Source organism: Tiliqua scincoides, chromosome 2, assembly GCF_035046505.1.
Source record: "Tiliqua scincoides isolate rTilSci1 chromosome 2, rTilSci1.hap2, whole genome shotgun sequence".
NCBI classification, from domain to species: Eukaryota; Metazoa; Chordata; class Lepidosauria; order Squamata; family Scincidae; genus Tiliqua; species Tiliqua scincoides.
Window position 1 is genome coordinate 250,481,271 of NC_089822.1, and position 17,752 is coordinate 250,499,022.

The following is a 17,752-nucleotide window of genomic DNA, read 5'->3' on the forward strand; positions in this document are numbered from 1 at the left end:
CTGTCTCTCATCCATTTAGGAATCTTGAGAAGTGATCTCGATTCTAATACGCAGGTCCACCTTTGGCCTTTTGTCCTGACCTCATGACTTCCAGCAGACAGACAGTTCAACAGAAACTGTTGAAACTGTCGCTCCCCTGATACCAGCAACAGGACCATTGCATCCTGGACAATGGCATCCCCCTCAAAGGCGTCCCAGTACTGGGCATTTCCATTCCTTCTTTTTTCAACCTGGACATTTCTGTCCCAATACATGATATACTTTTTTATTTTTTAAATGAAAAGATAGGGTTAGGATTGGGGTTGGGATAAGCAACTTTGAGCCCAATCCTGGGCTCGGCAGTATGGCTTCATGCCACTGAGCATAGTCGCAAACGTGCCATAAGGCGCGTTGGTGGGGCTCACCGCCGGGCTCCCATCCATGCTAGCCCAGCACCAGCCAGTGCTGGTTAGCGCCGGGCGGTCGCTCAGTTCCCGTAGCTCAACAGTCTCCGGGACCGCTGAGTTGTGGAACAGTAGGCGGGGGTGGGGGGAGGGGTTCCAGGGAGGGGGGAGGCCGGCAGGGGGCAGAGGGAGGGCAGAGGGAGGCGTGCCAGGGGGTGGGTGGGAGGCGTGCCTGGGGAAGGTAAGGAGGAGGATCCGCAGAACTCCACTCCTCAGGATCCTAGGCACTCATGTAGGGCTGTGCGCCCTACACGAGCGCCTTTGTGGTAAAGTGAGTAGCCCCATTGTGGGGCTGCTTACCTTACTCGGGGGAAAGGGACGAACATCCCCTTCTCCCGAGGCGCCTCCCACAGTAGTGCGGGAAGCGCTGGATTCGGCAGCAGCCTTCCTCGGTACTGCCAAGCCTGGCCGCCCCGGGCAGCTCAGGATTGGGCTGTTACAGCGCAATCCTAACTTGAGCCAGAACAGTGCAGACTGATGGGCCTGTGCAGACTGTATCCAGTCTGAGGCTTGCCCAAGGCAAGGCAAAACTTTTCCTCTTACCCCAGGGAGAGCCACAGCTGCCCCAATGGGGCTACTCAGATCTCCGCCACCTAAATCAGTGGCGCAAATCCGAGCAGCCTGGAGCTTCTGCCAGCTGCCCAAAAATGCAGCTAGGATCCAGCATAAGTGCCTGATCCTGGCCCCACCTCCTGCACCCTGCACACCCCAGGAACGCCCATTGCCCACCTTCACACCAAAACTCCTTCCACCTCCTCTCCACCCTCCCCATGCATGTCCCAGACTGCTGTGTTGGCTGAGATTGGCTGGTGCAAACTTACCAGGCCCCAGGGCTTGCATTGGCGCGGGGAGGCCACTGCATGGACTATCTCCCCCAGTGCTTTACGGCACTTCCGCAACACTCTTGGGCCGGCGCAAGAGTATGTTGCCCTGTTATAGTTTGTTGTCCAATTATAGTGGAATGCAAATGTCCAGGGACACCAATGACTGATATGCATTTGAACAGGACACAATCATCCAGGAAGCAGAGTCTGTCTTAATTCTTCTGGATAATGGAGGTAAAGGGGCATGTTCTAATACTGTGAATTAACACCATTCCTTGTGCACCAGACTCTGAAGTGGGAGAATGCATGTTTTCCTGTTTCCTGCAGCTGAGGAACCCAAGGAAGATGGGTCTGCCTTTGCACATGGTTGAGCGGATACCAGTGCAGTCAAGCCAACGGACCACGTTCTGGAAAGTTCTGCAGGAGGATGGTGAAAATGCAGATTCCCTGGGTAAGGGACTGCTGGGCTCCAGCAGTGAATCCAGAAAGATACTGCCCATCTGGTACTCATATGTAGACATGAGATTTGTGTGGTGTGCAGATCCTCTTCTGAATAATACAATTAAATGTTTATATTATAGTGTTTCTCAAACTGTGGGTCGGGACCCTCTAGGAGGGTCGCAAGTCAATTTCAGGTGGTTCCCCATTCATTTCAATATTTTATTTTTAGTTATATATCCAACTCGATGCTACCATGGTATGTGACTGCATTTGGGGAAAATGTGACAGTCCTGTACTTTTAACAAGCTACCATGCATATTCTTTTAACAATGATAGGAAATGGGACTTACTCTTGAGTAAGTGTGGGTAGGATTGCAGCCTGAGATTGTTAGAAAATTTTCCTGTTTGATGTCACTTCCAGTCATGACAACACTTCCAGGAGGTCCTGATAGCTTCTCATTCTAAAAAGTGGGTCCCTGTGCTAAATGTGTGAGAACCACTGGTTTATAAGATACAAAGCAAGACAGACATTTGTTTTTGACACATTCCCCAAATTTAACACTTGTAATAAAATATCCAGCAGGTGATGAAAAAGTGCGTGGAAATGTGGATGGATGGGCTGCAGCCAAGGAGATTCGTAGGAAATGGCATTGGCAGGAAGCTTGGTTCCCAAGGGAAAGTTTTTTTTAAAGAGAAAAGGACTTGCATTATTAGTTCACAGTCAGGTGCAGCATAAGCACATATATGATGTCAATCTGCCCAATGTAGGATTTTTTTTTCATTTACTGTTAAAGAGAAAACAGAATATAAATCAGAGATAAGAATCCATCAATGCCTTTGGTATTGAAATGCACAAGAAATACCTTCTTTCCTGTTTAGAGGGATCGCTGAGTCCCTAATTTGACTTTGCACCCCATCCAGGGAAAAAGGAACAGAGGTTCCTCCCAGATCCTGCGGAAAGTCAGAGACCCTCAGGCCAGGATTCGGGTAAGGAGTTGGAGAGGAATCTTTCTTGCAACACCTGTCGATACCCAGGCTCCTTTGGGAAGACACTCCCAACTGCGTTTCTACTCTCCCAGAAGTACATTGCACAGAAAAATCTGCTTATGTAGTGCCTAAAGTTGTCTAATAGCGGCACTAAAAGAAAATAGGCATTTAAAAAAACTCAGATCCTTGTCAGTCATTGTCAGCTGATCAAAAGTGATGCAAAATAGATGGGGAAGGAGGGATGAAATAACACAAATAAAAAGATTTAAATGTGTCCTTAGAGAAAGGCAAGACCACCTTGGAAGTGGACTGATGACCTCTCCGTAGACCTATTGTGTGGGTTCAGGCACAGGTGAACAAGAATTACAGTGGTCAAGGGAAAAAACTCATTGTCTTGGATCAGTTTTCTTCCTGCTGAGTTCCAGAAGTAAACTCCATGGTGCAAAAGAGCCACATTTCCCAAGTTGTGTAACCACCAGGATTCCCCAACTCCAGAACCAGAACCTGTGTTTCTTTGGCAGAGGACTTTGATTTTCATATTTCAGTTCAAATTCCTGGGCAGGAACTAGGTTTGCTGGGAGCCAGAAAGGGAGATGGGTGGAAGAGGAACGACAGGTAAGAAGAAGCTACAGGAAGCTCAATAAGAGGTCCCCAGATCATAGACAAAATTCCTCTCTCTGTTTCTTCAGATGATGGGAAGAGAAACCAGCTCAAGGTGAAGAATGCTCAGGTTGGAGGAAATGAGCCAGTGGAAACACCCAGGAGTGGACAAGGGGAAACACAGGAAAATATGCTGATGAGAGCTGAGATGACGGATGAAAGGTGCAAGCCCAACAGCAGACAGGGAATAGAATCACTTATGGAATGCAAGGAATCTGGTGAGCTCACAGGTCTTGGAGCTGCCTGCAGCAATCCCAGCCCACTAGATACAGAAGGGGGAAAGGCATTGTTTTCCAAGTATGGAAGAAGGTACCATCCAAAGTTTGACAAATATCACAGCAGCCAGATGGAAGTGAAAAATTACAATTGCCAAGAGTTTGAGGTCAGGTTCCTTTCTAATTCATTAGCCAAACATCAGATAATTCCTCCTGGAGAAAATATTTACAAAGGTGCCGATGGTGGCAAAGTGTTGTCTCGGAGATCAACTTCATTAAGACATCATAACATTCACACTGAAGAAAAACCTCACAAATGCCGCGATTGTGGGAAAAGGTTCTCTCGGAGTTCATATTTGTTAATCCATAAGAGGATCCACACAGGAGAGAAACCTCACAAATGTCCTGAGTGTGGGAAAAACTTCTCTCAGAGATCACATGTGTTAACCCATAAGATGATCCACACAGGGGAGAAACCTCACAAATGTCCTGAGTGTGGGAAAAACTTCTCTCGGAAATCAACTTTATTAAGACATGAGATGATCCACACAGGAGAGAAACCTCACAAATGCCCTGAGTGTGGGAAAAACTTCTCTCAGAGATCTTATTTATTAAGACATGAAATAATCCACACAGGAAAGAAACTACACCAATGTCTTGAATGTGGGGAAAAATTCCCTCAGAGATCTCATTTATTATCACATGAGACGATCCACACAAGGACAAAACCAGACCAGCATCCAGAGTGAGGAAGAGGCTTCTTTCGGTGGTCACATTTATCAAGCCATCAGATTATTCACACTGATAATAATTTTACAGGTGTCCTATTTGTGGGGAAAGCTTCAATGAGAAACAAACACTGTTCAGCGCCACAGTCCATACAGAGCTTTAACGGTTTATAGACTGAAGGTCCACTGTTTTCTCAAACTGCAATGATTCCTGCATGCATTTCACCTTGTTTGGGGCAACTTGGTTTGTTTGGTTGGCTTATGCTTCAATATCCTGAAGCAGAGATATGGGGAAGAAACCTGGCCTCAGAACTGCAACTGTGTAATAACTGCCTGATAAATTGTGGTCACTGTTCAATAACATGACTTGGGTTAGGCAAAGATCTCAGGGCCAGAAGGAACTCCTTGCCCCACCCTTTGAATAGAAGCTTTAGAATAAATGATTTGGATAACCAAGACGAGCAGAATGTCTTATCCTTTAGAATTTATGCAAGTTTACATGTCAGCTGGAATCAGCTGGATTGGGGGGCAAGCAGGTGGTGGAAAAACTGAGGTGAACAGAACATAGTCAAAGTTCTTCCCTCTGCCTTCTTCAATATGGAGAATTCTCCGCAGGAATATGGAAGAACTCTATCTCAAAAAGCATCAGGTTTATGTCCTAAAAGTGGGGAACAGGGTGGTGTTAAAGATACATTAAGAAGCTCTAATATGAATGTCTACATAATTTCCCAAGCTTGGCACAAGCATCAGAACCTTCATGCAATGGAGAAACTGCATGAATGTTCTCTGTTCATGGGAAAAGTCTCACCTCCCAAGCAGCATGAACAGGAAATCTGATAATTCACCCAGAGAGGAATGAGATTAATATTGCCAATGTGGGAAATGCTTTGGACAGACAGTATATATAGAGTGTCTGAAGATCCTACATGGAAAAAAACTCTTCAAGTGTCCTGAAAATGGGAGACATATTTCTTGGGGAGACAAGGTTCTTGCACATCGAGCAAAGCCTGTGGAAGTGAGACCCCTCTTTTTTCCTCAGTCTATTTTTTTATAAATCAATAAAAAAGGATCAACAAAATCAGCAAACAATACAAACAACTAGACAAACATCAATTTCTACATACATAAAATACCTGGAAAAGTAATGCAATGTAATGCAAGTGTAGAGTAGCATATCCTAATTATTTACAGATTCCATACCAACTGAACAAAATATCAAAGTACAAGGCATCCCCCATGTCCTTGGATCCTATATCGCAGTTTCAAGTATCTGTGGATGTGGGGAACCCCCACGCAGTGCACCGATTTAGAGCCCAATCCTGTGCTCAGCGACATGGCTCCGTGCCGCTGAGCACTGTCACAAACGTGCCATAAGGCACGTTTGCGAGCCTCACCACTGGGCTCCCGCCCGTGCTAGCTTAGCGCCGGATGGGGACGGGCAGGAGGTGTTTCGGGGGGAGGGAGTCCAGCAGGGGCAGAGAGAGGGCGGGGAGGAGGCGTGATGTGCAGGTGTGACACGGGGAGGGGGGTGGGCTGGAGGTGTGCCTCGGGGAGGGGGGCGGGCTGGAGGCATGCCTCAGGGAGGGATTAATTAACAGTATTTATATACCGCTTTTCAACTGAACGTTCACAAAGCGATTTACAGAGAAAAATCAAATAACTAAAAATCAAATAACTAAGGGATGGGAGGCAGGTCCACGGAGCTCTGCTCCGCAGGATCCAAGGCACTTGTGTAGGGCTACGCACCCTACACGAGTGCCTTTACCTCATGTAAAGTGAGTAGCCCCATTGCAGGGCTGCTTACCTTACTTGGGAGAAGGGGAAGAAAGTAGCTGTAGCCCAGGAGGCGCAGGATCCAGCGGTAGCCCTTCTTGGTGCTCCCGAGCCTGGGCTCTCCAGGCAGCCCAGGATTTGGCTGCCCATCATTTTAAAACGTTACCGTGGCAAATTTTTGCTCCGGTAACGTTTTAAAATGATTTAATGGGCGTACTGGGGGGGCATGCAGCGGGTGGGTGCAATCCCCCACTCCCCTCCTCCCTGCCGTGCACTTATTAAACTATTTTTAAAAACTTACTCCTTACTACCTTATCAAAGGTAACTAATCTTACCTTTGCAGCCAGAATGAACACAGTGAGGTCTTCCTATTGTCCTCACTGGTGTTCTCTTTAACAATTTCAGCTGCTTAAGGAGGACATAGCAGCCAGAGTGGTTAAAGAGAACACTGCTGAGGTCAACAGGAAGATTTAACTGCTGCTCCTTTTCCAGCTGTGAAATGCAACCTGCATAAACAAGAGGGAACCCCAGTATATTTTTAAAATAGTTTAATGGGTGCACTCTCCCACCGTGCACCCATTACATTGTTTTAAACTTAAACACTCAACTGGGCAAAAATCAGCTAGATTTTCGCCCCAGTAAGTGTTTAAAATGGGGTAATGGGTGTGTGACAGGGCCATGGGGGAGATGTCCTCACTATCTGTGGATGCCACTATCTGTCCAGAACCCCCACAGATACCAGGTCATGCTTTTATATAATACAGGTGTGCGCCACTTAACAACGGGGATACGTTCTCTGATCCCCGTTGTTATGCAATTAGGTCATTAAGTAAATATTCAGTCCAATCTATTGCCTTTGTCGTGTAAACAGACACTCCATGCCAGACACTAGCTGGCTGCACAGGCTACTGGAGATAGATGGCCTCTTCTTTGCGTTAATAGCCTCTCTATTTGTAAACAGACACTGCTGCAGGCTATAAGAGACGTGCTTGCCTCATTAATAGCATCTTTATTCTGCTTTGACCACTGTCATATATGCGGTCCATCATTAAGTGAATCATTGTTAAGCGGCGGACACCTACATAGGTCTTGGTCAACTCTTCTTAAGGATTTTGTTTCTTATTCACTTATCCGTTGATTCTTTAGTCTCTTCTTGATTATTTATTTCATTTGTTTTTAGTACTCAAATCCAGAAATCATTATGTCAATTTTTTTCAACCCCGTTCAATTTTTTTCAATCATTATTTTCAATTTTTTTTCAATTATGTCAACCCCTGCTAACTGGGTAAGAGGCACTTTTTCAAGTGGGTGCTCCTCTTTTATTTAGCAGGGGGAGAGTAACTGGCCCACCTCACCCCAGCACTGTCTATTCTAGTGGCTGTCTGCTGGTATTCCTTTGCATCTTTTTAGATTGTGAGCCCTTTTGGGACAGGGAGCCATTTAGTTATTTGATTTCTCTGTAAACCGCTTTGTGAACTTTTTGTTGAAAAGCGGTATATAAATACTGTTGTTGTTGTTGTTGTTGTTGTTGTTGTTGTTTCTCTCATATGTAGAAAGTCAATCAGTGGTTTCCAATTATTCATGAATATATTTACTGACTTTTATCCATTTCTGCCAAGTCCAAGACCTTTATTACCAATCTTCAACCGAAGGCATGTCTGTCATTTTCCAATGTTGTGCGCCTTCGAATATTCTCGCTGCAGTTATCATATATAAAAATAACATTTCAATTTTTTTTTCAACATAATCATTTATCAAACCTAACAAAAGGCTTCTGGTTTCATTTGTATACAGGTGGTCCCTCGATATCCACTGGTTTAGTATCCACTGATTTTACTCACCACTGATACTGGGTTTCACATCCACTGATACCAGGAAAAAAGGAAACAAGAAAAAAAAAAACACCAAAATGCAATTTCCTACCTTTATATTATTAAATGGCACCAGCTACAAGCTTCTCGAGGTTAAGGATAGCTTTAAAGATTCGCTTCCAGATTTCTTGCTTTTCCATTGTCGCCCCAGAATGCATCTGTATAGATGGTATACTGCATTCAGCCACTAATGGGGTGAATAATGGAATCTAATGGAATGAAATTATTCCATCAGGAGCAATGGAGAAGCAAGAAACCTGGAAATGGGTCTTTAAAGCTGTTTTTACACTGATTTGATATATGCTGATTTTTTTAATCCACTGGGGATTCCGGAACAGAACCCCAGTAGATAATGAGGCACAGCCTGTATTCACTTTTAAAAATAACGGCATGTGAATCTGAGTCCAATATTTTTTTGCCTTACCACAAGTCCACCACATATGGTAGAAAGAGCCCCCCCCCCTTTTTTTTTACACTTCCAGCATCTATCTGGCATATAATCATACATTTTTGCTAGTCTAGAAATATACATCAGGAAGTGAGACCCCTCTACTATGGTATGCCCAAACATAGTATGCCCAAACTTTTCCGAGTGGTGAAGTCCAGAAGTGATTGTGAGGAGCTCCAGAAGGATCTTTCCAGACTGGCAGAATGGGCAACAAAATGGCAGATGTGCTTCAATGTCAGTAAGTGTAAAGTCATGCACATTGTGGAAAAAATCAAAACTTTAGATATAGGCTGATGGGTTCTGAGCTGTCTGTGACAGATCAGGAGAGAGATCTTGGGGTGGTGGTGGACAGGTCAATGAAAGTATCGACCCAATGTGCGGCGGCAGTGAAGAAGGCCAATTCTATGCTTGGGATCATTAGGAAAGGTATTGAGAACAAAATGGCTAATATTATAATGCCGTTGTACAAATCTATGGTAAGGCCACACCTGGAGTATTGTGTCCAGTTCTGGTCGCCGCATCTCAAAAAAGACATAGTGGAAATGGAAAAGGTGCAAAAGAGAGCGACTAAGATGATTATGGGGCTGGGGCACCTTCCTTATGAGGAAAGGCTACGGCATTTGGGCCTCTTCAGCCTAGAAAAGAGACGCCTGAGGGGGGACATGATTGAGACATACAAAATTATGCAGGGGATGGACAGAGTGGATAGGGAGATGCTCTTTACACTCTCACATAACACCAGAACCAGGGGACATCCACTAAAATTGAGTGTTGGGAGAGTTAGAATGGACAAGAGAAAATATTTCTTTACTCAGCACGTGGTTGGTCTGTGGAACTCCTTGCCATAGGATGTGATGACGGCATTTGGCCTGGACACCTTTAAAAAGGGATTGGACAAGTTTCTGGAGGAAAAATCCATTACGGGGTACAAGCCATGATGAGTATGCGCAACCTCCTGATTTTAGAAATGGGTTATGTCAGAATGCCAGATGCAAGGGAGGGCACCAGGATGAGGTCTCTTGTTATCTGGTGTGCTCCTTGGGGCATTTGGTGGGCCGCTGTGAGATACAGGAAGCTGGACTAGACGGGCCTGTGGCCTGATCCAGTGGGGCTGTTCTTATGTTCTTATAGCACACAACCAGCTCAAAACAGGCTGTGCTGCATGCTATGGTGGGAGGGCAGAACCAAATGATTGGGAGGGGAAAAATATCGCCCTTACCCCTCTGTAAGCCCTTTGACCGACAGTGGGTCTCCTTAGATCTGTACCAGCTCTTCAGCTGGCACAAGTCCGAGGAGACAAAGGGAGCATGTTTTCTGGCACTGGAAGGGACAGCATCCCATGTAAGTTGCCCGCACTGTGTAACATCCCTTCCCACCTCCGACATGCCTCCCACCTTCACCCCCTTCCAACCTCCCACAGCCCCATTCCACTAACTCTGCTGACTCACCTCGGTGTGCCTTCTTGGCCCCACTGCCATGCTTGGGGCTTGCCTGTTATCCCGGCATCAGTTACGATAGCCAGAAAGCACATTTTGCTGTGGAACGCAACAATCGGATTGGGCCGCAAGTGTCTGTTTGCTAGCATTTGTGTTTCTGAAGCAATAATAAATGCAATTCCATAATGGTCCAAGGAATCTCCACCAGGGAACAACCTGTTCTTGTCATGCCACCATCTGAATAAAGAAGGAGCAGGAAACATGAAAACAGATCTGCGGAAGTGTATAAGCCAGCAATTTTCAACGTTTTTCATCTCATGGCACATTGACGAGGCACATGAGGTTTTCGACAATTGACAGGGCACACCATGCAGCCAGTGGGGGGCTCACAATCCCATTGGCCCTACTAATCAATGATCTTCCCCCAAATTCCAGTGGCATGGCATGGTGGTTGAAAATGGCTGGTGTAAGGGATGCTTCCTCTTTCAGAGAACAGAGGCACCAGTTATTTGGATGCTCCGTGATATACATCATGCACACCCAGTCCTTCCCAGTCCTTCCAGTCCAAGGAAAAGCAGGGCTCAAAGGCAGTGGCAAAAGCAGTGGCAAAAGAGGAGACGCTACAGGCGTGAAACCTCTGTGAATGTCATTGAGTGACAAGTCACCACAAGGTGCTTCCAGGTTGGGGGCCTCAGATCAGGGCATCACTGCAGCCTTTGTATTGTATACATTCTTGGCGTTTTGCAGGCTCTGGGATGTGTCCTTCTCCACCACCCGGGGCTGCCTGGGGGGGGGGGTGCTGCTGGTCTCAGGCTCGCTGTGCTGGTTGGTCGTGAGGCCACCGGCTAGGATGCTGCAGGCGTCTCTGCACTGGCCCAATCGGTGTTGAGCAGGCTCAGGATCTCCATCCGCAGGCAGGCAGGCGGGAGGAAGCTCCGTCCCTGCAGCCACCAGAGGGCTCCGAGGGCTGCAGGGGAAGAGCTCCGGCTCCCTCCTCCTCCTGCTGCCGCTCGGCGCTTTCTCCGCTCGGGCGTGGCTTGGCTCCTGCAGGGGCCGGGAGAAGCGCTCGCCGCCCACACCGGTGCCTGCAGCCTGGGAGACCCCCCGCCTCTCCCTCCCTCCCTCCCTCCGCCCGGCCAGGTGGGCACCGCCGGCCCTTTGCAAGCAGCCTTTCTGGGGAGGGGGATGCCGGGGATCGGGAGGGTCCTGGCGGGGAGGCGGAGAAAGACGCAGCCGGAGGATCCCTGCACCCCCAGGCGGAGGGCACAGGGGCTTCCCTCGCCTGCCCAGCGCAGCGCAGCCTCCCCGGTGCAAGCAGGACTCTGGTCTGCATCAGCCTTCCCCAAGTGCGGCCAGAGTTCCCCCCCCCCAAGAGAATCCCTTGCCCGCCGGGGAGAAGCTTCCGGCCCCTCCCATACCCTGTGCTACTGGTTTTCTAGGTGCAGGGAGTTTGTCTCGGAAGCATTGGGAAAAAATAGCAGCAGCTTCCTGCAATCTTGGGTCCATTACACTGCTGCAAACAGGGCCTAGGAGAGGGGGGTCAAGGGGGTGATTTGTATCTGGGCCCAGGAGTCAAAGGAGGGGGTCCAGAAAGTTCCTGGGATTTGACATTTTTCTATCTCACCAAAACTCTCTGCCTGCCATGATGCTGGGGCACAAACATGGGCATGCAGTGGCAACTACTGCTGCAAGCCATGCAACAGGGCCCAGAAGTGCATCCATGATGCTCAGCACATGTCAGAGCTGGGAGGAAACTGGCCTGCTGCAGTAGCTCTTTGGCTTGTGGATCCCATAACCATGAGGGAGTGTATGGACGCTCAGGGACACAGCTCTGGGCTACAGCTGCTGCAGAAATTCATTTGGTCCATTTTAGTGTGAGCCTAAATATGATGATGCTGATTTTCTGCAACTGATTTTTTATACTTCAGTGATTTTAGAGAGACTTAGGAGTGTGTTTGGTTTTCTGTATTACTGTATCTAGCTGATGATGCTGCGTGATCGGGTAGTCCTGGACTCTGCATCAAGAAACCCAGTAGACCTGGGCTCCAAAGACTATTGTGGCTGTCAGCCCTATTTTGCCCCCGTTCTGCCTGCCCCATTGTCCTCTCCCCCTTTGGGAAGGGGCCCAAAAGAAACTTTGTACCCTCTGATAAAATTCCCCTCAGAGGCCCTGGTTGCAAATATCAGCCAGCTCATTTTCCTGCATGCCTTATGATTATGGCTGCAACCTGATAATTCTTTCCAGGAAGTCCACCTCATTGAACAAAGTGACACTTACTTCTGAGTAGGCATCCACAAGGCAGCTAACAAAAATATTGAGGACTATCATATATAATAAAATCTAAATCCATATAAACCAACAAACGCAGAAACAAGACCTAGGAGAATTAAAACACCAGCCACGATGATCTAATAGACAATGAGCCCTCAGAGCTCTATGGATGAGAAGCTCCTCCTAGCACCAAATGGCCCATCAAGATGACACAAGGTGGAGCCTTAGAAGACAGTTTCACAGTTTTACTGCCCTTCTTGAAAAAAGCCCTATCTGGTTTGTACACCTAGTAGTGGGAACCAGGGGTGTCAAGTGGGTTTATGTCACTCAGTGCGGGAGGTCAGCACATCACCACTACGATGAACCTCCCATGCAGCTGTGGGCAGTTCCCCGGGCTGGGACATGGTGATATAGCATTACCCCACTCCTGCTGGTTTTTCAACACAATTCGTTTCATTGCATGCTGTATGAAATTACACATTGATTCATAAATAACATGATGGTACTATTCGAAAATAGCAAGATTTGAAACATTTTGGCCAGTAGTGGTGTCACCCCCTGTGTGCATCACCTGTTGTGGCCCACATCCCTCTAGCGATGCCACACACCCAAAGCAGAATCTCCAAGGAAGATTTGAACAGGGCTAGCCCAAGAATGTCTGAGATAAACTTCCAAATGCTTCCAAATCTTCCATTACCTGGTGAGGCGCCAGCCTCTGTTTCTCCCACTCCCTGGGCTGGAAGAGGGAGAATGAAACAGAAGAGGTGCTGAGAAGAGGAGAATGTCCCCCATGCTCTAGCCCACCGCTCTCCTGGACGCTTCCTGTTCTGCTCCATCCCCTCTTCCTTTTCCAGTCGAGGGAGTGGGAGGAGCAGCAGCTGAAGTGGAGGCAAATGGGCAGAGAGAGGGGCACCCCCTACCGTTCTGCTTCCTGAGACCATCTTTATCTCCTTCTGCTTGGGCTGGTTCCTGCTTTGAAGGGTTGTGCCTTAATGCCTTTTAATTACCCTACTCAGATGTCTGAATGCTTTTGGATGCCAGGGAGATTCTAATCCACTTTATCAAACACAAATATGGAATCGGGTCGGTAGTTATTCCAAATTAAATACGGTGTGGTCCATATCTGCAGGAGAATGATGTGGGAGAATGAACTGCACCACTTTTGCCTACAGGTAAAGGATTCCAGAGCTGAATACTGATCAACCTATCAAAAACAGTCCTTACAAATAGATACTAGTATAGCAGGGAGAAGAAAGGAGCTTTTCAAGCCTTCTACCTTTTGTGCCAAACTCTCATAAGAAGAGCCCCACTGGATCAGGCCAAAGGCCCATCTAGTCCAGCTTCCTGTATCTCACAGCGGCCCACCAAATGCTTCAGGGAGCACATAAGACAACAGACACAACCTGTGTCCTGGTGCCCTCTCCTGAATCTAGCAATTAGAGGCAGTCTGCATCTAAAACCAAGAGCTTGCAAATGACTTGTAACCTGTAATGAACTTTTCGTCCAGAAATTTGTCCAATCCCCTCTAAAAGGCATCTAGGCAAGATGCCATCACTACTTCCTGTGGCTCCCTCCATTTGTGCAGGGAATCTGCTGCATTTGTGGTCCAGGCCCAGTACAGACACAGGGGTCATTATTATGGGTGAGGTATTGTGAAATGTGAGGCTTTGCATATGTTAGATCAGATCCAGGTTTCCCCAAATGTACTTTTATCAAGTGGATGTGTTGTGGAATAAACTGTGATGTGCTGTAATGTGACATCAGTGGGAAGCCTTTGATAGTGTACAAAGAGCTGGCAGCACAAGTGCATTCCATGAATATGTGCGGAGGGCTGGCCTTCTTCGCAGGGAGGAAAAGTAGTACTCCGAACAGGGCGGTTTGTTGACATTGAGAACAGAGCCTCCGCTCATATTCAGCTTGTCTTTCTTTTATTGATTTCCCATGTTCCTCCAGGGAACTCAGGGTAGCATATACTCCTCCCTACGCATCATTTTTGCCCCCACAATAATCCTGTGAGGTAGGTTAGGCCGAGAGATAAGGTAATTGGCCAGCAAGCTTCTTGGCTGAATGGAATTTGAACCCTTGTCTCTCCAGTCCCATGTAGTACTGGTTGATGTAGTTATGGTTGTTTCAGTGTGTACAGTGCTTTACAGAATAGAATGTGACAGGTAGGTACCTGCCCCAAAGAGCTTACAGTCTAAAATTCTCCCCAGAGGAGGCAACTGAGAGAAGAGAGGCAAACAGGAAGAATATGCATTCTAGTTACATGTACTTAGGCTTAGTTTCAGTATGTAATCAATGGCACACTGTTCCTAATTCCCATTTCCTCTATCCCAACAGGCTAAAGATTAAACTCTCCTTTTCTGTTTCTCTTCTGGGTATCGCAAAGAACCACTCCCTGCTCTCAGATAGGCAGCACAAGTTGGTGGTTCAGGCTGGTGCCAGCAGGCTGGTGTCTGTCTAAGGGCACAATCCTAAGCAACTTTCCAGCACTGACCTAGCTGTGCCAAAGTGGCATGCACTGCATCCTGCTATGGGGAAGCAGTCAAGGAGGCCTCCTCAAGGTAAGGGCATGTTTGTTGCACAGTGGCTGCACAGTGGCTAGGTCAGTGCTGGAAAGTTGGTTAGGATTGCGCCCTAAGTCAGCGTGCTCTGGAAGGTCATCCCAAGTCTCTGTTTCCAGTGTTGCAGGAGTGGAGCCATGATGGAATCCATGAATGAGCGAGCCTGTGAAGGTCCAGAAGATGAAGAGGGATCAAGAGGGGCAGGAAGAGCCACAAGTGGAGATCACCCTGAATGTCTGATGGAGCAAACAGGACCGAAAAAGCCGCAAGGGGGCCAAGAGGTGTCAGGCAGGGGGGTGCAACAGCACTGGGAAGCCCAATGGCAGCAGTTCCTCCAGACCCTGCAGGCTCCCCACTCTGCATGGGGGAGCCCCCCATTGTCTGACCCCACACCCTGGGACGATGCCAAGGCCTTTCTGGCCTCCTTTGAGCAAGTGGCTGAAGCCTGTCAGTGGCCCAGAGGAGAGTGGGTGGCTCGGCTCATGCCTGCCCTGAGCGGAGAAGCTCAGCAGGCCTTTAGCCTCCTGGAAGCCGGAGACAAGGAGGACTATGGGAAAGTGAAGGCTGCCATCTTGAGAGACGGAGCCCTGAGAAGGGAGGCGCAGCGCCAGCACTTCAGGCAGTTCTGCTACCAGGAGCTGGAAGACCCACGAAAGATGTACGTCCAGATCCAGGCGCTTTGCTGCCAGTGGCTGAAGCCGGAGAGGCACACGAAGGAGGAGATCCTGGAGCTGCTGGTCCTGGAGCAGTTCCTGGCCAGCCTGCCAGTGGAAGTCCAGAGTTGGATCCGGGCAGGGGGGCCGGACAGCTGTGCGCAGGCCGTGGCCCTGCTGGAGGATTTCCTGATGAGCCGGAGAGAGGCTGAGACTGAGACGGGGACGTGGCAGGTGAGGTCCTGGTATTTCACTCCTAGGTTGCTGGCCAGGCACAGAAAGTGGAACCACCAGCCAGCCTGATTCAGATCATAAAAGTCATTGCAGGTAGCAAAGCCCCAAATCCTACCAACAGTCCACCGTGCAGCCACTGTGTGGCGATGCAGCCTCTTGGGAGTAGGGGGAAAGTGGAACGAGGGTGGGATATTGCAGGGTTGGTGGAGGAGCTGGAACAAGAGGGTGTGGGATCGACAGAGCTCTGCTCTGCTGTGGCCTGAGATTGATGTCGGGCCAGAATGCCTGACACTGAGTCCCTCAAGTCTGCGCTGGAAAAATAGCTGGTGCAGATTTGAGATGGCCCATTGTGGGGCTTGGGGCTTTCTCCAGGAAAGAGGAAAAAAATCCCCTTCCGTCAAGGAAATTTCCATCTGCTTTCTGGCACCTACTGGATACAGTGGTAGTCACTTTGGTGCCACTGCTCCAGTGCACTCTGGGAAGCTCAGGACTGGGGTGTTAGAGCTACGTAGTTTGCTCAACCGCAGGAGGTCTAGAAAGCTGCATAGAGTGTTATTTCTCTAAAATTATGAAATTCTGGATTTCTGCATCAAGGGAAAAGAATGTAAGGGAGCAAGATGTGTCCCTTTTCCCTCCTCCCTGTCTTCTGAGTAAACGATTCTTTTCACTCCTTCAGGAGCCATTGCAGGACTGGGCTGTGGGTCTCCTGGATGTAAAAGAGGAGCAGTTGGACATGGTGCAGGGGGAGATCTCCAAAGAATATGCAGAGATGCTCAGAGACCCCAAGCAGAACATTGATGGGGAAGTCACTGTGCCAGGTAAGGAATCAGCATGTGATCCACTATTGGGGTAACAAAATATAAAGGAAGGTACCCAGGCAGTCCTGGAACATTGGCAGCCATGTGGATGAGGGAATTTGGGAGGTTTCTGCCCAGGTATAGCCCTTCTGCTCACCCTCTGATCACCAGGTCTAGTAATCTTTTACAGTGATAGTTGGGGGGCAGTCGGTGTGACTTTCCTTGCCCCTGGGATGGCAGAGATCCCAGACCTGACTCCTGCTTGCATGCAGCTGATCAAGGGACGGAAATCTGCTCTGCTTTATCTCTGACCATCTGGAAGAATTGACAGGTATATCAGTCTTGCTTCTCCATAAAACCTCTTTTTTGTCCCTGACAGGCACTGGAATTGCACCTCCAACTTCACTGCTTCCCCCAGAAGGTCAGGATGTGAGTGAAGCTGAGCTCACCAAGGCTCTTGGTGTCGACATGGACCAGGTTGGTTTTGGCAGGGCCAGGGCACACACACAAACCAGGTGGCAGCTCATGTCCTTGTGCTAGAGAGAACTGGGGCTGGTTCACCTCAGGCCACCTGAGGTGTTTGCAAAGGTCCATCTTTAGTCTTTCGGGTATGTGACGACCGAGACCAGTCTCAGTGCCCTTGTAGTGGTAACTTGAACACAACTCAAGAGCTTCAGTGCTGCTGCTATTGGATGCTAAAACCAGGCCCATCCTCCCCACCCTTCACCCTGTCCAGGCTACCAATTATGCTGCACCTGCAGTGCAACTTCTTATCCCTAATGGTGAAGACATCTCTCTCTCCTACACCAGACTAGTTATTGTCAGCTGCGTATGGCTCAAGAACCCCAACACAGCCTGGGAGCATCTGTCATTGGCTGACAACCAATATGTTTTGACCAGTTAGCACTGGGCACTCCTAATGGTACTTCACATTGATTCAGACACTGTCAGTCCTTGACAGACACAAGCAGACTCTATCATCCACTCTATCATCCATAGAGTCTCCTGGTAAGCTCTCAGACCTCATTGGACTCTGGCAGGCCATGTCATCTGTAGAGTGACCTGAAATCTTGTAAGGTCTCTCAGTGCCTAGAAGTGCTCCTGTAAGTGAATGCTCTTATGTTTTAGTTCTGGCAGCCCTGGACTTGGACTTGCTTCTTCCTGTGATCAAAAAGAACCTCTACCCTGGCCCAGCAACCTGGGCTAGAACATGTATGACCACATGACTTCCAGCAAACAGACAGTTAAACATATAAACATGGCTAGCTAACCTGTCTTTCATCCCTTGATTAATTGATTGTGGCATGTTGATACTAGTGACAGGACCATTGCATCCTGGGCAACTGTCCCGGTCAAATGCATCCAGGCTTTGGACATTTATATCCCTTCCTCTCGCATCCAGGACA

The 17,752-nt window shown here is 48.2% G+C and overlaps 1 protein-coding gene across 1 annotated transcript in view; it reads left to right on the forward strand.

The window, feature by feature from the left end:
* LOC136639033 (zinc finger protein 208-like) overlaps positions 1-17,752 on the forward strand; it is a 35,590-nt gene that overhangs the window by 14,124 nt on the left and 3,714 nt on the right. Inside the window, exons 7-10 of the mRNA XM_066613061.1 lie at positions 1,595-1,718; positions 2,630-2,695; positions 3,385-4,233; positions 14,741-15,554. Of these exons, the coding sequence (XP_066469158.1) occupies positions 1,595-1,718; positions 2,630-2,695; positions 3,385-4,233; positions 14,741-15,554 (1,853 nt within the window). The remainder of the gene's footprint in view (positions 1-1,594; positions 1,719-2,629; positions 2,696-3,384; positions 4,234-14,740; positions 15,555-17,752) is intronic.